At 37.6% G+C, this 26,188-nt stretch overlaps 2 protein-coding genes across 2 annotated transcripts in view; both read left to right on the top strand.

Annotated features, from left to right (window-relative positions):
- Positions 1–23,095, top strand: tapt1a (transmembrane anterior posterior transformation 1a; the record flags this gene model as incomplete). The annotated part of the gene is made up of 15 exons (XM_079249926.1): positions 1–190; positions 1,673–1,803; positions 5,194–5,312; positions 6,556–6,588; positions 9,484–9,646; positions 10,287–10,422; positions 10,820–10,917; positions 11,264–11,333; positions 12,785–12,865; positions 14,310–14,419; positions 14,494–14,553; positions 14,658–14,726; positions 14,883–14,959; positions 16,866–17,035; positions 20,542–23,095. 15 exons carry the CDS (start codon positions 1–3, stop codon positions 20,850–20,852), a joined length of 1,818 nt encoding a protein of 605 aa, XP_079106052.1. The 3' UTR covers positions 20,853–23,095.
- A 2,762-nt stretch (positions 23,096–25,857) lies between these two features.
- Positions 25,858–26,188, top strand: part of prom1a (prominin 1a) — a gene marked incomplete at both ends in the record, with an annotated part of 72,362 nt that continues 72,031 nt past the window's right edge. The window contains one exon of the mRNA XM_079250618.1: positions 25,858–26,086. Coding sequence (XP_079106744.1) covers positions 25,858–26,086 — 229 coding nt within the window. The remainder of the gene's footprint in view (positions 26,087–26,188) is intronic.

Here is a 26,188-nt window from a genome sequence, read left to right as displayed (position 1 = left end):
ATGGCGGACTTGTCGGGGAGCAACCTCTCAGAAGAGAAAGAAGCTGAAATCGTGCTAAAGAAAAGATTTAAAACACCTTGGGGTGATTTGCACCGGTCGCATAAGCTCGGAATAACTCCGGAGTCGCCAGAGACACTGGGGTTTTACGATATAACTGCTGTCAGGAGAGAGCAGCGGGATCTGTCTGCAGGTAACCGTTGGGTCTCCCCAACTGACGTTAACCTACAGCTACAACCTTAGACGTCTTCATGGCTTTAAACTATTTATCTTGACCTCTGTCCTTGACTTAGTCGCTTTGTAGACTTTATATTTATTTCTATATCAAGATAAGTTGTCTTCAAGTTAAATTATCCGCTAAAATGAGTTCCGTCTGTGTATCTTTACAGCTGTGCTGATCTTGTTTACAGTCAGCGTTAGCTTTGTGAAGTAGCTATGAATTAACTGAGCGATGCTAATTACCACGTTAATAAAAGGCTGACACAGCTGAGCTTTTCATCGTTTCAAGCTGAGAGATTCCCATGTTATCAATGTGATCATGTCAAACTTTAGTTCACATTTAGCCTTACACTGGCTTCTATGTGTGCTTCAAGTTTAGTGATACAACATTCAGCCACACAGTTTAGCCGGTTGTCCATTAATCAGCCCATGGTAGGGACGATCAGTATGGTAAAAAAAAGGAATTTTGTGATCTATTCTAACCCTGTGATATGGAAAAAAAAAATGTAAGAATTTCAAACTGATGACTTAAATAGCAGGTTAAGTTATGCTACACTCCTGCTATCTTGTTGTCAATGAGCCTGAACTGATCTTACGTTTTTGTGACTGCCACAAGTCTGGTTGTTGTCCGTATTTGAGTTATTCTTATTATCCTTTCAGCTTGCTTCTATTGTGCTAGGTTCTGAGTAAGTGTTTGGTTTCTGCTATGTGCAAACGTGAATATGATTTTATTGTAAATGTTTGTATATTGTCATTGGTAATAAACAAACCAGTGTGTCAGGTAACCTTGAAATTAATGAGAACATGAGTTATTTTGCGTCCTACATTGCAGGACCTGCGGTGTGACTATGCACATACACACAGACACACTGCAGTCACGATACTTAAACAATATGCTGTGCAAGTCTGATGTTACATACCATTGTTACCCTCCAGATTCTGATGATGTGATTCAGTTGTGTATGTATTCAAGACATAAAAAGCAAAGCCTTGCCAAGTAAAGGCAATGTCACAATGTGGGTCACAAGACAATCATTTCTCCTCGGTTTGTGAAGCATGAGGTGAACAAATCTTTCCTTACACTGGCATTCAAAGTAAACTCTTTCATTCTGTTTTTCTTTTTTGTTATTTATTTACAGCCCTATATTATATTATGACCATTTGCAATTTTAAAAAAATTGTTGCAACTCTAGAGTTACTATGCTCAACAGGTTTTTAGAACAGACTGTACTCTTCTAACCATGAACATAATGATGTTCCCAGACAAAATATCTCAGAGAACTTGAATAAGCACGTTTGGCTTTTAAAGGATTACTATTTAGTTTTATAACCCAGAATGTTCCTCCTCTTTCACGCCACTGTAAAACTCATAATATTGTATTCTCCTTGTTTTGACAGCAACAGTTGTTTCAGATAATGGCTTTGTGCTAACACTGTGACTCTTCTATTGTTCCAGATCCATCACTGGCACGCTTCATCTGTACAGAACTCACCAGAGGTTACTTCCTGGAACACAATGAAGCAAAGTACACTGAGCGCAGGGAGAGAGTTTACACATGCATGCGTATTCCCAAGGAGCTGGAGAAGGTAACGTAGTGTAGTTGTGCTGAACTCTTTCCTCATGTTTTTTCCTTTTTTTTTTTTTTTTTTCTTCAATCTTCCTGTACCCCTATAGTTAGCCTGGAACTGATCCAAAGGGAAACTCACAAAAATCTCATGATCTCACTAAACTGATCATCACATTGACTTATCTTCCACTGGAATGAGAAGAACACCTCAAGGGGAGTGTGATGGAATGTATTTGTGTGTAAGGAGGAGTGTGAGGCCGTGTGGAAGGGAGGCTAGGGGTGTGTATGTGTTTAGAGTGGAGTATGTGATGGGGTGTTTGTGTAAATAAAAGGGGGTTATGTAAGTGGGGGTAGGGTAGGGGGTGTCTGATGGGGAATGTGTGTGTGTGTGTGTGTGTAGAGGTGGAGGGATGGAATGGGAGGTGTGGGCATGTATAAAAGGCAGTGTATGAGTGGAGGTGAAGGAGTGGGTTGGGGTGTGGGGGTATAGGGAGGAGTGGATGAGTGGAAGTGGGGTGTGTGTAAAGGGGGAGTGTGTGAATGGAGACTGAGTTGGGGGTGCGTGATGAGGAGTGTGAGGGTGTATTGAGTGGGAGCATGTATTGGGGGGGGCATGCTTTTGGGTGTGTACGTGGGGGGGGGGGCGCTCTGTCTGCCCTGGGCGGACGCTGCCAAGATGGCGATGGTAGGAACCACCCAAAGATCTTCAATTCAGCTCTTCAGAAACCTAAGGGTGACGTCACAGAGGCTCCTCCCATCTTATATATACAGACTAAGGGGAAAACACTTATAAAGGTAGCCAGGGATTATTTAGATGTATATTTGATTGTTCTGTATTTTATACGTAAAATCCTAATAAGAGTTACTAATAATACAATAAATAAGAAAAAATTAATGTATTAATATCTTTAATTATAGTTTAAAATCATTTTAGTAAATTTTAAAACTCATTTACAACTGAGTTATAGCGAATCATGAGTTCTTTTTTTTTTTTTTTAGTTCTGAGAAAATTAATTAACCTTTTAATGAGGTTTTGAGTGTAGATGGAATAAATGCTCAGAGACCTCAGCCTGGTGTCACTGAAGTTAGCTTCATATTTGCGATAGACCACTGCTTTTTGGCGGAGATTGACCAGATTAGACCAGGTCTTGCTCAAAAACTGGACAACTTTATATGTTCAAAAAAGGACTGAATTATTCTAAAGAGCATGTAGATTTGTTAAGGTACATTTTCTAATTTGTGAAACCTATATTTCATTTCTGAAAATGCATATAATTCTTACTTTATGCTGGTTTATTTTAAACCTATTATGTTTAAGATTATTACACACAGATAAAGTAATTTAGCCACCTACTGGCATTTCTTTGTATTACGGTTTTAGATAGCTTTGCTTATTTCTTCTGACTGACAGGTACCACTAAGGCATATCATTTGCTCTAAAACAGTGACTTTTAATTTAAAAAAGACAAATAGTTTTGAATAAGTTTTGTGTTGAAATCCTGTACAAAAGTTCAGGTATAGGGGAAAATACTTTGCTTTAACTCCTGATAATATAATTGCAATTATAGGAAATAACCATGCAGTCTGAACAGATTGTCAGACTTGATATAACAAATGTATAAACATTATAATCACAAAATAATTATTTAGCAATAAAAAAAATGGAAAGATTAATCTATCATGAAAATTAATTTTTGTTATTTCAAATTACCCACTCCACCCTCATTTAAAAGTGATTTCACTCTTCTTTGTTTATATTTAGTAGTTTTATTTTAGATCTAAAGTGCTTTTATGAATCTTTTATGTTAGCCATCAGATGGCACCGTTGACACATAAAACTAATGCAATGGGTGCCTTTTTCTGTAATTGTTGGATTTTGCGATATCCCTCAATAAAAAAAATATTTTATTAAAAAAACCAAAATACTAGCTCACGGTTGGCAAGCTGCAGCCCTGCAAGTGTTGGGAGTTTCCCTGCTACAACACACCTGATTTAAATCTGTGATTAATTAGCGGACTTGTGCAGAGTTTGATGTCAAGCTCTGCGCCAGTCTGTTAATAAGGTCTGATGTATGTCAGGTGTGTTGCAACTGGGAAACCCCTAATACTTAGAGGATTGCATCTCTTGAGGACCAGAGTTGGCCACCCCTCTATTAGGTTTATTTTTTCTGTTCAGTTTTAAAAAAAAAACAAAAAAAAAACCTCACATTGGCATGTTTTCCTGTCTCTATCTTTCCTCTCACTGTTTATCTTGAGCCCTTTATTACAGTGACTGAAAAGTTCCAAACACATTTACATATTTAAAAACACATGAACAAATTTGAAAACAGAATTATATTACAGAAATGCATTTAAAGTTTGAAAACAAATGTTTATTTAATATGTTACAGCCCAGCTTAAAGACTGCTACGAAAATGGAGGCAGGCACAAAGAGGTTTAATACAAAAATAGACTTTATTCAGGAACTGTAAGTAAAATGTGCCAAAGGCTATGTTGGTAATGTAGGTGGTGCATGCATGTGTGGGAATGTATACCAAACCAGAACAAAACAAGGTGCCATGCTTGTACAGAACCCAGGTGATTGCTCAGCACAAGCCTGGGAGACACACAGAGCTCAGGCTGGTGAAACCTCTTAAAGGGTGGAAGGGAAAACTGGACCGCAGTGTGGATCATGTCACTTATTAGAAAGTATCTACAAACACTCAAGACAAAGTCGTGGGGCCGTCACACATAAAACACATTTTTAAAGTATTTTGCACTTCAAGAAACAAATGTACAGAACATTAAAATACTCATGAACCAGATTTTAATTAATTTCATCTTTACTTGTATAGCGCCACTTCACAACAATGTCATCTCAGGCCACTTTACAGACACATCAGTTTGAGTCAATTCATAATAAATGGCCCACTTAAGGAAAACCAACGGGTTGCATCGAATTTTGACTTTTCCCCCCAAAGTCACAATCCCCCATCCTGATCATGCATGAGGCGACAGTGTAAAAGGAAGAAATTCCTTTTTAACAGGAAGGAAAAACCTCTGGCAGAGCCCGGCTTGGGGAGGGCGGTCATCTCCCTGGACTGGTTGGGTTGGAGAGGACAGGAAAGAGAAACCAACCTGCACTGCAGCTTTATCCACAAAGACCTACAGAAAGAGGAGAAATAAGTTAATGATGGTAATACTGTCAAATACATGAATGATAAGGAGCAGAGAGATGAAAAGAAAGTGGTCAGTGCATCATGGGACGTCCTTCAGCAGGCTAAGCTTATGGCAATATAAAAGATGGCTAGACCGCCCCTAACTAATCTTAAAGATGGACAGTGTGTCTGCGGCTGCTACCCTGAACCCAAACGGAGTGTATGTTCACAGTGGCAATTGAGTTTTTTGTTTTTTTTTGTCGTTTGTTCTAGCTGATGATCTTTGGCTTCTTCCTGTGTGCGGATGCCTTCCTCTATGTGTTCACTCTGCTGCCCCTCAGGGTGCTCCTGGCCCTTCTCCGCCTCCTCACTCTGCCATGCTGTGGCTTCAGGTCAGAGCTTAAACAGACATTCTCATAATGGATTTTCTGTTAAATGATATTTTTAGGGTCTGTTAAATGACAATACAAAGTTGAATAGAAATACAATGTAATGCAAGTTTATTTGTATAGCACCTTTCATGTACAAAACTATTCAAAGTACTTTACATGAAACATGGAAAAAACATTACAGATGGTGTAAAAAAAAAAAAAAAAAGTATAAAGGTCAACGCAAATGGCAGTCGCAATAAAATCAAAAGATATATTCAAATGATTAAGAGCAAGATTAATGAACTAGTTGATTAATTAATGATTGCTTGGCTGAATGTACCGGATTTTGTGCATCTAACTAAAGTTTAAATAAGTACATATGTGATTTTATGTGTGTGTGTGAATACATATATATATATATATACATACATACACACATATATATATATATATATATATATATATATATATATATATATATATATATATATATATATATATATATATATATATATATATATATAAATAAAATAGAATAGAAGTGTCATTGTTTTGTTCTACATTAGTTGGGCATTAATTTCTTTTAACAAAGGCCTGCCATCCCACTTTGCAGACTTGTTTTTAAGTTCAGTGACTCCAACTTTGGTTATTAATTTTTTTCTTTTACTCAGCTCGATTAAAAACTGCAGGTGCAATAATGAACTGTACCTTGTGTGAAAACATCTTGACAAATGTCACTGCTTCCTTTCCTAAAGCATTGTCACTTATTTTAACCCCACCCCCCACCTCCACACTCAAAAAAAAAAACATTACTGGTTTTTGTGCTTGTTGTGTGGGGGACATATAAAAAGCAAAAGTATTTGTATTTAACTGTAAGGGTTTGTTTAGTCGAGATTGACCTCCTAATGCAATTGTCTTTCTATCTGCATTGTGAAAACTTATAGACATGGGAAAAATATTTATTTATTTATATCTCAATGTGAATTTGAAACTGATTCCAGATTTCTTATTCTTTCTGAAATCAAGGAGATTAAAAAAAAAACAAAAAACAAAACACAGTTTATTAGTAATTATATTTCATTTTAAAAGTTCAAAGTCAAACAAACCAATCTTAAAGAAAATTTTGTTGGTGATTTTTATAATAAATATTCCAACAAATAATACAGAGGTGTGTTTTGTGAACCATAATATTCCCTAAAGGTTGCTCAGTCTCCTCTCTTCCCACATGCCCTGACTTTTCCCTTACCTTCCTCCCCCCTTGCAGAACGCGCACATGTCCATACTGCAGAAGAAGCAGGTATGCTCTCATGGGCCCATCAGAGATTTGTAAATATTACCACTATCTCAAAGTGCCTCCCCCCAATCCCACCCCAACTATTTCACCAGTCTCCATTCATTTCCATCTTGTCTGTTAATGTGCAGCTTGGTGCCACACATCATGTTCCAGTCTCCAAGGCAAAACCGTCATCTTGTTCCCACAGGAATTTCATTTTTCAAACCACTCCAGTCAAGATATGCTGATCATGCTTTGTCATTCCTATTGCCATTTAGTTTGTCAGTGATATAGCTGCACAGCCTTAAGATGGGAGGCTGGCTACTGCATTGCTTTGTGGAGCAGTCTGTGGAAGTTTAAAAAAAAATGTATTTAGTACACCTTTCCTGTTAATGCATCCCCAACTGCTCTACAGAGGCAAAGTACTTGTTTGCTACCGACAAGCCAGCTTCTCTAATAAGGCTTTGAATTTTGCTCCCTTTTTCATTTTTTTTCTAGCTCTGGCTTTTGAGATGGGTGTTTGATCCTGATAAGGTGTGAATTGGACACAGTGATTGCTATTTGGAATGCACCACAGCTGACTGCACTCACACAGAATATTTGTGTGTGTCATGGAGAAAGATAGAACTGCTTTGTGTTGATTTCCCCACCAGTCATAGCAGCTTTAGCAGGTTATGTATTCATAGTAAAATGGGACAGTTTCTCTGTGTGGATACTATATATCATACAAAAATATACCTACATGCATGAAAGTATATGGGAGAGGCGTATTTTTTTTATTCAAACTTGAGTATGGCATTCCTCTGTGCTTTAGGAAGATACACAAGTGTTTTCTGTCTTTTGTGGTCTAAATGCTCAGGTACATGAACAAAAGAATTAATAAAACATAAAAAAAAATTATAAGTCATGACCATGATACATGTGCCCTGTTGTACAGTATTTTATGTATAAACTTAATTTAAACTTTTTTTTAATGGAAAATCAAACAAAAAAAATGAGCTGAAGTACTTTTTTTAAATTAAATTAATAATTATGAAAAATAAATTAGTTAATTAAAAAACCTGCATAAAATGGAAGGAAAATTATTTTTCGAAACAAGGACTGCATACCAGTTTTGAAGCCTTGTTCATTTTGTAACAAATTTTCATGTGGCTTATGAATCCACATATGACCACTGGATGGAGCCATAGCCTCAGAAAACCAAACCATGACAAATTGCCATCACAACAGAAATACGTTTGCTGTTTTGCACAATTTAATCCGACTGATTTGAATAGCAATGAAAGAAAACATTAAGTTAATTGCCTTTATGGAAGTTAGGTTTGAATTTCAGTCTTTTATATCATGAAAGAAAAAGGCCAGATGTTCATTCAATGCCTTCCATTCACTGCTTACTGCTCAGTTGTGCATTGATTCAGAGGATACTGGTGCATATATTGGCCCTTTTTCTTCCCACAGCCTGGAGATGGCTCTTATGATGATCACTTAACATCCTCAGTCTCACCAATCTGAAACTTTTTCCCTATTTCTTTCTTTCAAATTAATCAACTGCCTCTCAAGTTGACGAAGGTAATTATTTTGACTGTAGTGGTTCATAGCTGTTTAATGGTGAAACTGTCAAGTTTTGTGATCTACTGTATATTCATTTTAGTGAAAAGTTGTAGGATGGTGTTTGCAAAATGATGTTCAACCTATGCACTATAAAGTGCAAGTTTTGTGACTGAAAATAGTCTTTTGTAGTAGCCAGTTGCTAGACTTGATAAGAATCTGCTCTTTCCTTGGGAAATGCATTATTTTCCGTTTAGGTTTGTTTCAGAAGCAGCCTGTGTGATTCGAAGGGAGAAATTCATTTTACTGCAGTCATTGAGCATGCTTGCACTCATTTCAAGTAGTCACACATTCGACATGGAAAATATGCAGGAAGTGTTAGAATTAAGCTCTCTTCAGCTCTCCCAACTTGTGTGTGTCATATTATGAACTAAATAACCAGTCCTATGGATTTGTCAGCTCTTCTCATAACGTGGCCCAAAGCTGCCACTTCTAACCACAGCTATTAATCATGAAAGCTTCACATGTTTGACCCTCCTTAGTTCCCTTTAAAATAAATGCTGTGCTGTTGCTATAGTTCATCACATATGATGCCTGGGTGTTTTCTATTTTAGATACTGAACACATTTTAAACAAATTTGATAGCTAAAACATTTCCATTACTGTTGTTGGTACACTGTTGTCTACTTGGATAAGTGGGAACATCATTGATGTTCATGCAGAGCAGTACATCTGGGGGAAAAAGGGGCATATATTTATAAGAAAAATCTTAAAGATAAACGTGGCATAAAGTAGATAATATCTTTAATATTTCATGGTGTAGCCTACTTTTGTGTTATCTCCTCTTGATACCCTTTTCTATTATTTTTGATTTTTAACTGAAATAATTTTTTTCTTGCCACGTGTTTTCTCTTGCTTTTTCTCTCATGGGATGAATATCAGATCTTCTGTAGCTCGAACAACAAGCAGTAATATTTGATGCTGGTCTGGTAGAAATCTGCTATTTTTGTGACTTGACTCATCCTGCTTCTCTGGCTGTACTGTCTACCAGAGAAACACAGCATTAATAATGTCAAGCATGGAGGATAATGTGTGGATGTGATGATGCTGCAAATGCTTGTTAATGCATTCATGCTCATACTAAGCCAAAAAGGTTTTATTTATTTATTTATTTTTTTGGTGGGACATGTCTTTGTGTAAGTCACATATTGTTGTTTACCCATGTGCATGTTGAGTACTTCAAGATAGCACCCTGTGTCTCAGCGTGTCTCAGCATGTATTCAAGCATTTAGAAATGCAATAATCGTTTGTCTCATCAATCATTAGTACAGATATTATAGGTTGATCTGTTTCTTTGTATGTGTGTGCCAGTGGGTCGCGGCTGCTGCAGCCAGCGCAGGTATGTGACATGCTGAAGGGCCTTATCCTGGTGTTGTGCTTCTCCATGATGCATTATGTGGATTACTCCATGATGTATCATCTGATCAGAGGACAGTCCGTCATCAAACTGTACATCATCTACAACATGTTGGAGGTATTCTAGACTAATCTGATAAACTTGTCCTCAAGCCTTCACACACCAAATCCAAATGTACATTTGATGGAGTTGTACATTTTTACAATTTTATTACTTAACAATTGTTATTCTATTATATTGTGATATTGTAGTTTATACTAATACAAACACACACTTGCACCAAAGGATACATAAAACACCTGGTTTCCTTCTTTGGGTTAACAGACCATTTCATTACAACACATTTTGTGATGCCCGTGATTTATATGAAGAGTTGTGTTTGTTCATTCTAGTTAAGATATAATGCTACTTTAGGGGTGAGTTGTGTAGTGCATGTTTTAAAAAAAAACATGTAAGTTCTAGTTGAGCCTGAAAAACTAAGGATACCTTTTTGATTGATTTAATGGAGAAACCTTATTCTGCATTTTTCTCCTTTAGTTCTGAAATATTAACAGAATGAAATGGTGTAAATCTTGGGGAAAGGATAGGTGTAAAAATGTTTAGTTGTTGTATTGTAGACACACTGTAGTTGTTTATGATATATGAATGGTTGAATGGTATTGCTTCAACATATATTCCAGGTTTTAAATAATTAATTTGACATACCGCATGTCTGAAAAGGTCATCATTAACTTGTCATCCCCCTTTTGTCTGTAAGGTTGCAGATCGCCTCTTCTCGTCCTTTGGTCAAGACATCCTTGATGCTCTGTATTGGACAGCCACAGAACCAAAGGAACGCAAAAGAGACAATATAGGAGTCATTCCTCACTTTTTCATGGCAGTCTTTTATGTCTGTATCCTTCTTAGTCAAACTTTATATAAGCATTAATGTTTTATAAAGTTAAACAACATTTGGAAATAAGCTTTTCTGCTTTTTGCTTTTGGCTAAGGCAAGTGTACTGAAAAAGAGTAAAATTTAAAAACTGGTATTTCATGAATGTACCAATTTCATATTCAAATGTCTGGAGTCCAGTGATGGTATTTAGAAACACTGCTGAGATTTACCATTTTAAATGAGTCCACCGTACATTGCAAACAATTAGAATATCTTGAAATTATTATATCAAATGTGTTCATCCCTGACTTTTTCAGAGGTAATATGTTTCTTTGATATTTTAAATTAAGATGGGAATTAAGTTCAGGGATTAAGTTGTTTTTTAAAGCAGTTTTCCTGAGTAATTTGTTCCTCAGTCCTTCACAGCATCCTCATCATGGTCCAAGCCTCAACTCTTAATGTTGCCTTCAACTCACACAACAAGTCTCTGCTTACCATCATGATGTCGAATAATGTCAGTATACACACACACACACACACACACACACACACACACACACACACACACACACACACACACACACACTCTCACACACTCAAACACGCACACACTTGTTTTTATGTCCCCCGGAATTGTCCATTGACATACAACATTCCCTTGGCACTTACTTTATACACACACACACACACACATATATATATATATATATATATGTATATATATATATGTATATATGTATATATATATATATATATATATATATATATATATATATATATATATATATGTATATATGTATATAAATAAAATGTTTCAGGAATTACAACTGCCTTTTTCCCTCTAATTCTGTAAAATACAGTTTGTGGAGATCAAAGGAAGCGTGTTCAAGAAATTTGAGAAGAACAACTTATTCCAGATGTCCAACAGTGGTAAGGTCGTTTAACTCCCCTTCAAAAAGCCATTTTTAATATGTTACTACAGTAAATTAATGTTCTTTTTTTCAGTCTTCCTGAATATCATAGCATAGTCATTTATAAAAAATATTACACAAAGATTAACAAAAGTGACAACAGAGAAAATACTAAATTTTTTTGTAAAGTTTGAATATACCCTTATTGTTCCACGTTGGTTGTTTGTTTTTCTGGTGTGCTGTATGAAATCTCTGGAACAACTACTCTGGTTAGTTGGATGGACAAATAAGAGTACTTTGTACTCTGAGTGGCAGTGGAGTGTAACAGGAAAACCTTTAAGCATCAGTGAAGCAGCATCTGTGAGCTAGTTCAAGCAGACAACCTGAGCTGATGTGCTGGATCCCATGTGATCTGCCTTAAACATTCATGCTACATATCAATCACACCCATCCAATCCAGTTAGTCTATTTAAACCGCCACTACTGCTGCTACTGCTTTCATGATCAATGCATATTGCCTGCTTTTGTTTTTAGCCCATTCCCACCTGCATCCACCTATAAGCTCTGGTTGTAAGAAAACAAAACAAAAGGTAGAAACTGAAAAACAAGTTGCAATATATTATATTTGTATAGAAGTGATGGAAACACTGCAGTAAATTGAGTGTCATAGTTTTCCCAAAAATTGGATTCATATAGATTAAAAAAAAAAAAAAAAAAAAAAAAGGCTGAGATTGGTGCTGAGAGCATATGGTTATCAAGCAGGATAAAGTGTGCAGTTGGGTATCATCTGTAAAGTAGTGAAGTCATTTGAGTGGAAAATGGGTCCCAGTGAGGGTTGTATTTGGACACCTATCGAGACTATGAGACATGGAAGTTTCCCTTTGGCGAAACAGTCTGAAAGAACAATCACTGAGCTGAAGAAGTACACTTCACAGATCATAGCTAAGAGAACATTGTCTTTCACAATATCAGTGAGCAAAAGTAAGAAAGGAAGACTACTGCTACAGCTCTAGGTTCCCGTAGAGCTGCCTTCAGACACTCAAACATCTCAATGGGCTTGCCAGTCTTACAGCCCAATTGATTACTATAACACATGTATTATAACAAAATAGTTTTCATCTATTTATAATACTTTTCCAAAAACATATCTGTGATAAAATCAACAGACATGACTCATGACATACCTTTAATAGGTATTGTAGCCAACAAATACACTACATCACTAAACAAACATCACCATGAATTCAGTTTGATTATAAGTTGAGCTGCTTTATTGATTACATTTTCTCTTCCAGGTTTCTTAACAGCTTGAATGTCATTTTACTTCTTTTAAAATTTGAAAGAGACATGCTTCAGATAATACATTTTATGAGGAAAGAAATGCACCTATTGTTATTTATGCAGGACTTGCAGCATGGTTCATTTGCAGACCATGTCATGGTGTATTTGTTTGTCCATATAATCCTGCAGATATCAAAGAACGGTTCACCAGCTATGTTCTCCTGCTCATTGTTTGTCTCAGGAATATGGAGCAGTTCTCGTGGAACCCAGGTAATCATCTGTATTTCCTTCAGACTCGCATGAAAGGCACATTTCAAAATTCAAGTAAATATTGACAGTGTGCTTTTCCATGTTTGTTGATCATGAATTATAATGAAAATTAAAACTATTTTTCAAAATCAGCACAATGTTCAGTGCCTGCAGTGCTTTTAAGAAAAATATTCTACCAGATATGCTGATCAGTTCCTTTCTTACTGCTCCAGTTGACCCAGTGCAACGCCTTAGGGATTTCCCCCCCCCCTATGTAAATCTCAGTCAGTCTGACAGCAGAGTTGGGTGTTTTTGTATGACAGCCCTCTGAAAACAGTCAGCTTCTTCTGCCAGCCTTAAAGACAGTTGACAACAGATGTGGCCTGTCAGCTACAATCTTAACTCTGGTGTGTATCAGCACAGCTGTTGCCTTCCTTTACAAATAGTTTACTTAACAACCATGTTGGAACACTGGAGTAGAAAGAAACCTGTTTACACTACTAAACACATTTTATTCAATAAATTTTATGCATATGATTGGACTTATCAACAGGCTTTCTTCCCCCACCATTATAAGATATTTGATAAGCTGCACAATTATTCCAGTCTGTTGAAATCATAATCACTAGAGTAGTCGATACTGTTTAGCTGAAGCTCAAATTTAAATGAAATTTTTGTGGCAAGTAGAGCTGCAACAAATGATTATTTTTGAGATTAGTTGACAAATTAGATCACATGTAAATTTCTCTTTGAAACCTTGATCAGGATGGATTCAGTCAAAATATTTGTTTTTTCAAAGTATACTTGTTGTTGGCTTAGTAACAAAGTTGTCTATTGCAAAGTAACATATTTTTTTAACACTGTGACATTAGCATAATCACATTTCCTATTTAAACATGACATTGTTTATAGCATAGCAGCAAACACATTGCATCTGTGTGCCAAGGGCAATGAAATTGCCATCACAAATGTTAGCTGACAAGTAGCTCTCTGTTGAAAATATTAGCGCAGCTAGCTACTGTTAGCCAATTAGCTTACAGAGGCGACTGTTCCACTTCACCAGAATATTTAATCAGTAACCACATGCATCCTTCTAACATGCTTCTGCATCACTGTCAGAAAGCCACGGAAGCTACGCTCTACTTTGCAGATTTTGCATTGTGCATGCTTCTCCTGATGATTTCATGATATGCTCTCCAACTCTTGAGGTCCGTTGCTGGCTGTGATTTAGGCTTATTTTTTCCTGTGACATCACAGCTGATCCCCAGCTGCGCGTGTGCCTCAAGAACAGAAAGGCAGACAAGGCAGCAAATAGTAGAGCAGCAGTTTTGAGAGAAATAGTGACTAATCAGCTAATGTTGGCAGCCCTAGTGACAATGATAACTTGTGTGTGTGGTGCGGTACGTTTGTTATAAGTTCTTTCAGCAAATTGTACCATAACACATGATGTCTTTTCCCCTTTCAGACCACCTGTGGGTGTTGTTCCCCGACGTTTTCATGGTTGTCACCTCTGAAGTAGCGGTTGATATCATTAAACATGCTTTCATTACTAAGTTCAATGACATCCCTGCAGATGTAAGAGTCAGACATGCTGCTGCTGAAGTCTCCATCTACCGTTAGCACACACTAATTATAATTCTGTCTTCTAGGTGTATAGTGAATACAGAGCCAGTCTGGCTTTTGATCTTGTCAGCAGTCGACAGAAAAATGTAAGCAATTATCACTTTTGTTTTTGTTAAACACCATTCACAAACTTGTAGCGGTTTATATATTCAGTTTTAGCTGCAAGTTTAGGTTGTGTGTCGTTGTGTAGGCTTACACAGACTACAGTGACTCCGTAGCCCGGAGGATGGGCTTCATCCCTCTGCCGTTAGCTGTTCTGGTAAGATATTGCAGTTGTTGCTGTCCAGTAACTAAATGCAAGGAGACTGACCAGAAATATCCAAATGATTTTTAAAATCCATACCTATAAAACAGTAATGCAATATGTTTATTGGAAAATGAATAACTGTTCATTTTCCATTTTTTAATTTGACAGCTAATCCGGGTGGTAATGAGCTCGGTGAAGGTGCAGGGAGCCCTGTCATACATGTGTGTGTTCGTCTTTTACCTTGGGTAAGCCTGTTGCTTTGTATGATTTATATTTTAGTTGAATTTTACATCAGATGGCCTTTCCACCATCCATGCTGACACCTCCTAAACTTCACAGATCTATTCCATTACTTTAAAAGTATTTTTTTTATTATTAATATTTATTATATAAATGTTGCAGTTATTTTAATCTCACTGTGAAAGTAGCTGAAAGGCTTTTCAATTGAAATTTAATTTCTTTTACTTTGATGAATGGAGAGATATCTCTTTTTCTGCATGTTCTTCCAGTTATAGTGGATAAATTTTCACCTACATTTAAGATGAAGTCATGCTCTCTTAGTCCCATGAAATCAAGCTAATGCGTGCAGGCAGTGTCTTAAATGCACATTCAAATCAAGACACACTTACATAAGCATTAACACTGTGTCCTCCTATTCTCCTTGTGTTGTGCTGCCGATAGCTACGTTCAGTCTATTTTTCCAGATCCCACTGGGCTTGTACCATTGAAGAATTCCCTTCAGGGTGAAGAATACAGTGTTGTCATCACTAGTGCCATCTCTGCCCTTCCCTATCCCCTGATTTAAAAATAGCCCTGGCTTGAACATACCACTATGCCTTGGCAAAAATTCAGCTGACACAGTCCCAGTTCTGAACTCCCTGTCACAGTGAGCTGTGGTCCACAGACCCAAATGTGTCCATTTCCCACTCGTCACACTGTCAGTATGTTGCCATTACAGAAATGCCCACAAACACAGAAGGACAGTGCGCATCAACATCCTCATGTGAGTGATGGGTGTTGAAATACAGGCGACTGAAAACAGGTGGAACAAGGAATTCATTAGCACCTTGGCCCACCTTAAGCGAGAACAGCATTATCTTCATTACATCACAGCACATAATAATAAAATGCAGAGGAAATTGTTAGGGTTTTTTTTTTTTTTTTTTTTTTTTTTAAAGCTCTTTTATTCTAATAATGAACATCCAAAACATTACAACTGTTTATTGTGTAACACTCCTAATATTATTATCCTGTTGTTAAAATTTGGTTCCTAGAATCCACATAAAGGTTATGTAGCACCAGACCTAACCAGTTACCCTTCATCCATTCACATAGCACTACAATAGCAGCCATTGCCTGCAGGACCGTATTGGGCCCTGCAAAAACTTTAACAACTGCTCAATAAACATGATGATTATTGTCACGTGGCCCCAAACTCTCCTGATACCAATCTGGCATATGGTGGCCTCTGTCAGACACAACCCCAATCCCATAGACAAATTTTACCACAGTCCACACTGTCCCTAAGTCTTGACACTCTAAAGACACCCTCAGATGACCTTTGTGCAGGACCTTTGACTGCCCAGAACTCCTGGTAGCATAGGAGGGCCTTTTTCACTATAGGCAGGTGGTAAAAAAAAATGTAAAAGCGTTTCGTTGTTGAACAGCATATATTAAATTTTAACCTGCAAGATAAGAATGAAACATTTTATTCAAAAGTAAGAAATGGTCCCTCAAAATGTTAAATGCCTACAGTCAGTGTGTGGTACAAGCTACTTCTGCTTTGTCTCAGTGCAAGGGATGCTGGTAACCATAGCAACTCTCAAAGTGCCCATGATTGACACTGATTTGAATCTCAGTCTCCTTCTGGTTCAAACTGTTTGCTTTTCACTCATGCATGCTGGATTCTTAAGTCTCATCGGAAGGATTCAGCATTTGTTTCATGTGCTACTGTGAGACAGTAACAGTTTTAGCTAATTTTAATTGTTTTGCACAAATAATTTTTATCTAACTAAAGATTAAAAAAAAAAAAAAAAAAAAAAAAGCAATTTTTGATTCAAAGAAATTGCTTCTAATTCTGCCACAGTTTGTACATGACAAAAGAAAGATATTGGTCTTTCTTTCCTTCACTACTGCACTTTTTTTTTGTAGGCTTGTAACACTGAAAGTGTTGAACAGTATTGTGCTGCTGGGGAAGTCGTGTGTTTACGTCAAAAGAGCAAACATGGAGGACAAACTGTTTGAGAAACCCTCAACTGCTGCATCGTCCGCTGCAAAGAGCCCCAGCAAACCTGAACCAGCAAGATGTACCACACCATCAGGTAATCCAGACCCAGTTGTTTTGCTCGGCGAGTGTACTTATGATTAAAGCCAAGTTTGTTTTTGTTGGATTTTTCCAGAATGAGTGTTGCTTTTAGTTTAAATACTTTGTATTAAAAAAAATTGGGACATTTTGTGCAGAAGCATCAAATGATGCTTAAACTTGATTCACTGTTCACCCCCCCCCCCCTCCCCCCCCAAAAAATACGAGTCTTATGTTTCTGTTAAAAACATTTTTTACCAATTTATCTTACAGCTGAAATTACATTTTAAGCACGTAGCTCCGTCTTCCATCCAGAAAAGTATGTCAGCAGGTTGGAGTTTTGCTTCTAGCATAAAATGTTAACATGCATTCATCTTTCTTCCAAAGATCAAGACTGCATCTAATTTGATCCTTCACCTCTTACAAAGTTTTAAACAAATCCCTTTTCTTAGAGATATTTTGATGGACATGGTTTGCAAAGCTGTTCATATTAATCTTTGAGTAAAAAGTGGGTCACTGGCTTCTGTTGTGAATTTTGACCATAAATATTGAATATAATCTACAAGACTTATGAGTCAGTCTTCACATGCAGTATTTACACATGAATTTCCTCATTAGCATTCGTGTCTTGTAAAGTTGGAACAGAAAGTTTGTACCTGCAGTAACACACAAGTCAGATCTGAAAGGCAGAATTATGTTTGTGTCATCGGTAACTAATCCCCGTAGACATTTTCTCATGTTCTGCAGAACCATCTGCTGCTCGAAGTGAGCAGCTTTAAAGTGACAAAATCCTGATGCTTGGCTGTTTCTTCAAACATCAAGTTCAATCCAGTATTTATGTTTCATGAAACATCATGGCTGAAGCCCTGGTGTATCCGCATATAGATTTTATGATAGCTAACCTGGTGCGTCCCTCATAGTCTTCTGCACCTTCTTTTACACGCTGATCTACGGAATTCACTAAACATTTATGTTCATTTGCACGTGCTTGTATTTACAATAGCCTGGACTCACATAACATCGAGTCCTGCCATCTGTTTACACGCCGTGTTTTGTCCAGAAGGCAGAGATGGAGAATGAACAGTTCGACATCAGCCACGTCAAGCCATATGGTGGTTAACTTTTCTTTAAGCTTGCAGATCTCCTGAGAAGGAGAACGTGGGTCCGCAGTCACATATGCAAGTCAAATAACAGCACCTAAACATTTTCTGTTGCATAAAACCCTCTATAAAATAACTGCTGCGAATGTAGCTGCAACATTTAGCAACAGCCAGATAATCAATGAATCATTTGATTTGACGACTTTGAATAAACAAGATATTTACCAGCATTTTTTCTGACTTTAGGGAACTGTCATGAGGGATTGATTGACTGATAATGGGATAGTAAGAGTATTTCCTCTTATGTAAATGGTAAAACCCAGACATAGTTTTATGAAGGCAGCAGTACTGACAAGCTTCAAACTCACTGTGTACTTTTCATTACTTTACAAAAATGTAAAGTATCTGCTTTACAGTTTTACTATATATTTTTCACTTTTCTTTGTCTAGCTGCTGTTGGATGCTGAGACGGAGTGAAATATTTTTCTTTTATAAGTTAAACTGAAATCAAAGCGTGTTCTAAATTCAGAAAAGAAATATGCAGCTGAGTTTCTGTGAGTTCAGCAGTGGCTCTTTTTACTTTATGAACACTACTTGAGTTCTGCATCTCCTTCTGCTAGTCCCTCAACCGTTAATTCACCTTGTTTTCATATGTTGTGCAACTCATCCATTCATTAGTGACCTGAGCACTGATGTGTAGGTCATTCTGATTCAACATGAAATTATTCAGATAGAAGTTCTGCATTGTGTCTATGCTTTCAAAGTATTGTTGATTTCATTTAAAGTGATTTGCAATTTGTAATTCCAACACATACAACAATCTTGACACAAACTACATGCTGATGGATTGTACAGTGTGTTGAGCACTGTCTACAGTAAAAGCTGGACTTTTGCAGTAGTCAGACCTCCTGGGGTGAAGGCAGTGGTCAATGCTTTATTTTCCAATGCTGATTTGCCCAGTTCCGCCTTATAAGATGAATTATTCTGTTTGCGTCAGTCTTCCAATGTTACTGTCTTCTTTGCAGTATTGTAACATAACACAGTGGTTTGTGTTTGCACTGTTGTGTAGTTTATGTTGGTTCCCCACTTTCTAGATGGGTTTCATTACTTTTCTTCTATGCTACATGGAAGCTCATGTTGGTCAGCCTACTTATGGACCTGACAGGTTGATTCACTCCTTTCATTCAAGTCAGAACAGTTTCACTTCTAATTTTCACTGATGCGTTATCATTAACATTCCTCCCACACTACATTTTAATTGTTTAATATTTTTCATACAATATTCCAACCTTCGGTCTTCTCTTGTGCTTTCCTAATGACTTAGAATGACCAGTGCGAGCAAATCTGCACCAGAAAGTAAAGGTGAACTTTCGCTTCAAGTTTTGTACTGAAACACATATTACATGGCTGAATATTGGCAAGTGGAAGCCTTGTGACCCAAGGGTAATTGCTTGGTTATCATGGTTTTCCAAACAGGATCTTCTATCTTGAGTTTGTAAGAAGTCCAAGGATATGAAATATACCTTTTAGAAGAGATGGAGATAAAGATAAGTTCTGTTACATATTATAAATAATTAAAAATGTGTCATATTTGTTGGCTCCAGCTTGTGAAATATAAGGAACAGCTTCAGCTATGAAAGCTTGTCATTATGTTGTTATTTTCTCTTCAAAGACTGTATTTTAATTACCTTATACTGAACAATTTATATGTAAAATATTGCAGGCTGCCCTCCTCACCTTCCCCCAGAGACAAATCCAATAACTCTGCATGTGAACATCTGCTGTTCATTTAAAAATAAGAAAGACAGAAAGGTGGAATATTTAGTTTCTGTTTGGAGGTTTTTGGTGCGAGATTGTAACCAGTCACTAGGTCTCACTGCATTGTACACACAACCCTGTTTACATTAAAGCCATGATTAGATTTTTGAAGAAGCCTAATATAACTGAATAATAAATATGTAGTTACACAATTAGCCAGGTAGCAGTTTGCGGTCAGTAAATAAATAAATGAATTAACAAAACATGTACACACACCTCTGAAACTCACTGCTCAGCATGCTGCTGCTTATTCATCTTAACTATACACTTTTCATTGTTTTGTGACCAAGTGCAGAAATTTTTAGGAATTATCATTGGTTTCCTGGTAACAAGAACCATGTATTAACTATTTGCTAGCTGTTTTCACTGCTGCTGGTCTTTATGCTACGCTACTCATCTTTTGGCTATAGTGCCACAGACATAAAGAAACTCTCACAGTATAGCTGAAAAATGTTTTTTCATCCCAACTTGACCCAGATGAAGGAGTGAGGCTGCTGCAGCAAGGAGAACATTTAAGTACATTAACAATATTCTTGAAAGGAGAGAGCTGGAAAGTACATTCATCAGCATGTTTTGTCAATAAATGGGTTTCCCTTGTTCTTCACAGGTGAATCCAAGATGGAGCACACTCCTGCCGCTCCCTCCAAGCATCCGCCCTCCTTTTCATCCTCTGTGACCACTCAACCAACACCCAGGACTAATTTGTTTCCTCTGCCACTAACTGATGCCCCCCCTGCTATACCAACCAGCTGTCCTCCTACTCAACCTCCTGCAGTTGAGCTGGACCCACCTGCACCATCTGTCTCAAAAGAAGAGGAGGAAGAAGCCAATGAGGACTCAGAAACGAAGCACAGAACTCCTAAAAAAGACCTGCTGGAGATTGACCGCTTCACGATCTGTGGAAACAGAATCGATTGACCAGCAGCAGGCGCCGATCTTAACAGGTAACCACTCAGGAAAGATGACGAACCCAGGCTCCCTGACCGGGCCCTTTCAGCCAACAGCAACACAAAGCTGAGTATTTATTAAAGTCAGTGGAGATACACAGTAAATTATTGTCTAGGAGGACACGGTGTCAGACTGTCCTGCTGAGGCTGACACCTGGTCCAGAAGTTTAACAAAGGCTTCAGCTCCTTGATTAACAGCAGGAGGCTGAAAGTGTGTGTGTGGCAGTCAAGTTCTTGGGATGAACTGCAGAGTGTGTGTGTGTGTGTGTGTGTGTGTGTGTGTGTGTGTGTGTGTGTGTGTGTGTGTGTGTGTGTGTGTGTGTGTGTGTGTGTGTGTGTGTGTGTGTGTGTGTTTAAGACTTTGTTAATAAGGGGTGAGAATTCTTGTGTGTGTCTAAGTGTGACAGCACGGAAGCACTTCCTATACGAGCAACAATGGGACCAGAAAGAGAATTAACATCCTGCAGTCAGAAAAACAAACTGAACGCTGAAATTCTTTTCATTTTCCTTCAGTAAAACAAGTGTTCGCACCTCATTTTAAAGATTGATAATTGTCAAATCCCGTTTCCAAAACTAACCAGTTCAAACACTGATTTTGTTTAAAAGAACTGAGAGAGAGGTGCTTTCTAACATCACAGTCAGGGCCTCATTTGTCAAATATGATGTGTTTTAAAAGCAGATTTGTTTTTAATTGATATTATTTCATTGGTGTGAATAATTTACACTTGGGAGATAGAACTAAACTGAGTAACACTACAAGAAAAAAATCATTTTTTAGAGTTTCAATCAGATGCTGGTTAATTTTATGGGGTATTAAATCAAATATCTATACACACTTAGCATTCGAGTTGCTGGACGTCGCATCAGTTCTTGTGACTACAGTCTATACCTCAGCGGAACTAGCTTGAGCTTTGAAGTCGTTTTGTGCTCCATTATAATGGAGGTTTTATAAACATGACTTAAAAACTACTTTTAACTTCTAGCCTTAAGAAGAGCTTTATGTGTAAGCAGCTAAAAGATAGTCATTAGATGCAGGATGCACCTTCAGCAGCATGCTGACCCCTCATTAGGAGGCTGAGTCCTGCCGACACTAAATCAGCTGCTTCTGCTACCTGCTTCCACAGCCAGACATGAAGAAGAGAAAAGAAGTTGATTTAGTCTGCAAATCATCTAAATTTCCCTTTTTGCTTTCGGTACGTTTGTTTTTTTTTTTTAAACAAATAATGTCAAAGAGCGTTTCTTGTGTTTTAATCTCTGAAATGACTGAAAGTATTCCTTGGGGATATAAGAAGTCTCATTTTATCAGAGTAATGGTAATTCATACTTCATTACTTTTGGTTTGGAATGTTTGCACAAATGGACCAGGATGTCTTGAAGTACGGTCATGTTCCTATTCAACTCAACCAATGCTCTTATGTTTACATCTTAGGGTGACAGAAGCAATACTTTTACAACAAAATGTCTTCTCTGCATGTCTGTTTTAAGACTTACATTGTTGACCTACCTTATGAACTTATGTGGAAAAAAGTTTACTTTTACAAAGGTGAGAAACTTTAACCTATAACAGTAGTTGTGTCATTTAGCTTCCGTTTGTATGTAACTGACTGTAAGGATATCGTAGTTTTAACGTCATCATAGGTTTATGAGTGACAGCCTTGCCATATCTTGTATTTGAATCGGAACTCATTTTGTTGGTCTGAAATCAATCTATTTATGTGAAATAAATTTTTTGGTTTCTGCACTCTTTACAAAGTGAATTTGTTGAAAATTATATTCCTCACGATGAGCTTCGCAAGAACGAAATGCTCATAAAACTGAAACAAGTTCTGTCATTTCAGTCTGCATCAGTCAGTATATGATAAAAGAAGGTATTTTATATAGTAATCTATTTAATTTTGCTTTGAAAAGTTTTAATTTGAGTGTTTACACATCAGCTTCTGTCTGATTCTGTTTTGGAGAGCAGGGTTCTTTATATTATTTCAATTGTCCTCAATTGTGATAAAGAAGATGGTTCTATTTTTGGAGCTTAAAGTTGTATAATATTTTTCCCCATAAAATCAGACTCCTCAGTCTGTTGTTTGGTTCTATCTCATGCCTCCACTCTGCTGGTGGGACTTTTGAGGTTTTTTTCTGGTTCAAAGTCTCCGCTGTACACGAGTCTGCAGTGGAGAGCAGCCAAACCAGTACATGGTCTAGCTAAGTTAAACAGAGATAGCAGAGATGATGATATTTAAGTACACTGTCTGCTTTGTTTCATCAGTTTAATCCATGTTTAATTGCTACCTTGATATTGTATGAAATTGCACCTTTGGAATAATAAAAATTTGTTTTGTAAATGTGTCACATTGTTCATGGTAACTCTCAGTGGTAAAATTATCTACAGCCTCATTCTTTTGAACAATTTGGTGCTGTGATCCGAACTGGTTGACCTGAGATTGTGTCCGATTTCAGACTGTCGGAGTTTATCAGAGGAAAAACCTCAATCAGATCACTTCAGTCGGCTTAAACAAGGGTGACCAAGAAAAACTTGTGAAGACAGGATTTCTGTAACACTGGGTTTACTAAAAACTTGTCTAATAATTTAAATCTGGTTGCTAAAATTAAAAACAAAATATTTCTAGAGGAAAAAAGTGTTTTCCATAGTAAATGGCCCCATGTAAAGTAAAAACACAGTCACATGAGGGACAGTTTGAGTGTCTGAGTCTGGACCAAATTGGCCAAAAAAAAGATGTAAAATTTATCATATGAACAAACATCACTAAGGGCTCTTTTAAATTTAGGATTTAAAAAGTCTTTCATAATGTTATAATGCTGTATTTTCTCAGTTTTAAAGCTGATTTTATATGAAAACATAAATTAGGAGCCTCGAATAATGTCCTATTTTGTATTTATCAAACCTTTAAGTTAATTCCTTTGTTTTCCTTTGATAACATATTTTATTAAGGTATTACATGTATTACATGGACTAAATATTTCAATTTAGTCCAAATAGCAATTTTATGTTTTAAATCACTGGAAATGTGAAATTACAAAACTAAGTCTATTTGCATAGACAAAATGTCTTTTACCTTTTATAGGTAAAAAATAGTTCACACTCCAAGTGGGGAAAAAAAAAAATCAAAATCCCACATTTCAGTCTTTTCCAGGTAATATTTTGATAATTTTTTTTAATTAATTAATTTTTGATAAATATTCAAAAGTACTTTAAAAAAATATCTCATTGTCTACATATGAAGGAAACATCAAAATTCATTTGTTTGACCCGTTGATGGCATGATCGTTTTTTAACTTCAGGCTGGATGATTCATTAAGAGTGGATTAAAAGAGAAAGTAAACCTTGAGTTGGGTTCAGCTGGAACACCACTGAACATCCCAAACTATTTGCTGAGGAAAACACACACAGAAATGAAAGCTCTGTATAGTAGACAGAATTTCATTTGACTGTTGTAGTACTTTCACAAAAAAATTATTTTATTTCAAGTTATTTTCATTTCAAAACAAAGAAATGACAAAAAAATATCTTTTTCTTGCTATTTAATTCATACAGTTAAAAATTATTCAAAATGATCAGATCCTGAAATTTAGCTGTGGTGCCAAAACTTTTAATAAATTACTGCATGAAATTTCTGCTCATGAAAAAAATGACTGCTCTCACTGACTAATGGGAAGGTCATGTCTCTTTTTCTGTTATTGTTAAATGACTACTTCTTGCAAGTAGAGGTTTACATTACCTGCGACCTCATCTGTCCTGATGCCAAGCTGCATAGTATCTGGGAGCGGAGGTCATGCAGAATAAATCTACAGCAGACATTCTGAGAGGGAGAAGCTCCTTATACGAGATCCGAGACGAGCTTCACCCTTGTCACAGCTACCAGTATGTTGTCTGAAGAAAGGACAACTGGTGTAGTAATAATTGGCCAGCACATCAGCATGGTGTGATGGAAGAAAGTTCAGGGAAGATTTCAGCCCAGCCAGGAATATATTTATAAATACTAAACCCTGTCTGCTCCTCTTTCGGTTAAATGACTGCATATGAATGTTGGAGAGGTGCTCAACATCAACGATCAAAGGTTTCTAAACAGAAGTCTTTGCTTTTCCCAGGAGCCAGGGCCCCATGTGCTCCACAGAAAGGACAAGGATGTTATTGTGCTAAAAGACATGAGCAGGGCCCACCTGATCGCTGCTTCGCCAATCACACCACCTACCTAGGCTGCACTGCAAATGTCCTTTGTCTCTGCTGGGTGGAACGTAGGTTTAAAGGTTGGGTGGTTTTGGAGACACAAAACATATTGAAAATGGAGATATGAGATATAAAGAAATGTCCAAAACCCTCCTTTTGTCAACGTGTAAGTTTGATCCATATCCACTTAGACATTAATTCAGAAGCAAATTACTTATTAAACTGAAACTATTGAGAGAAAAAAGTAAACATACACTTGAAAAGTCTGTTGGAGCTTATTTAAAGTTACAAAAAATGGTTTTAAATTGTTGCATCATAAACCTGGATCAGTATAAAAAGATGTTGCTGCGGTCCTTCCTCTTCTCGCCAGCAGGAGGCGCGCTTCTCCCAGGACGCTGTACAGAGCTGTCGGCGGCGCGCACCTTTGCCCGCTCCCGTGACGCAGCGCAGCGCATCGCATCGCCGTACGCACGGAGTAGAGTGGAACCGACAGGCACGCTCATCATCTCGGTGGGACTGAACGCATCCAAGACAGGAAGACGTTGGAGAAGATCGACCGGTTTGCGTCCGCCAAGGAGCCTCAAACCGCGGGAACGATGCTCAGAATGAGTCGCTGCGCGGGCAGCAGCACTTAAAAAGCTGCGCTCCATCCTCTGGAAGACTTTCTCAGCCCTTCCCTCTCTGTGTCTCTCATCTCATTTTATAGAAAATATAAGAGTCCGGGGGGTCGGCGTCTAGTTTGTTGGGTCTTTGAGTAGCCGAGTAGTTTGAAGACAGGTGTGGGGTTTTGGTCACGATGTGGAAGGCTGGAATCCTGCTGCTGCTGACGGTGCTATCGACGTCTGGCGAACTCCAGCAAGAGACCGAGCCGCGGAGACTCCCACCCCCGGGAAAGTTGGATTTCGGCTATGTGCCTGCGGGAGTTTACGAGACACTGGCCCATTACGAACCTGGACCCATAGGGATTCTGTTTCACCTGGTGCACGCTTTTCTACACGCGGTGCAGCCCAACGCTTTCCCCCACGGTAAGGCAGCGTCCTCTCTGTAGAGCTTATCAGATAGACGGCATGAAATCCCTGCAGAATGTGGCAGGAACAGACATCACAACGGAACATTTAACCCAGTCC

Source organism: Telmatherina bonti (assembly GCF_933228915.1).
Source record: "Telmatherina bonti genome assembly, chromosome: 12".
In the NCBI taxonomy this organism is placed as follows: Eukaryota; Metazoa; Chordata; class Actinopteri; order Atheriniformes; family Telmatherinidae; genus Telmatherina; species Telmatherina bonti.
The sequence above is the reverse complement of the archived record's forward strand: the minus strand, read 5'-3'. Positions and strand labels throughout refer to the sequence as shown.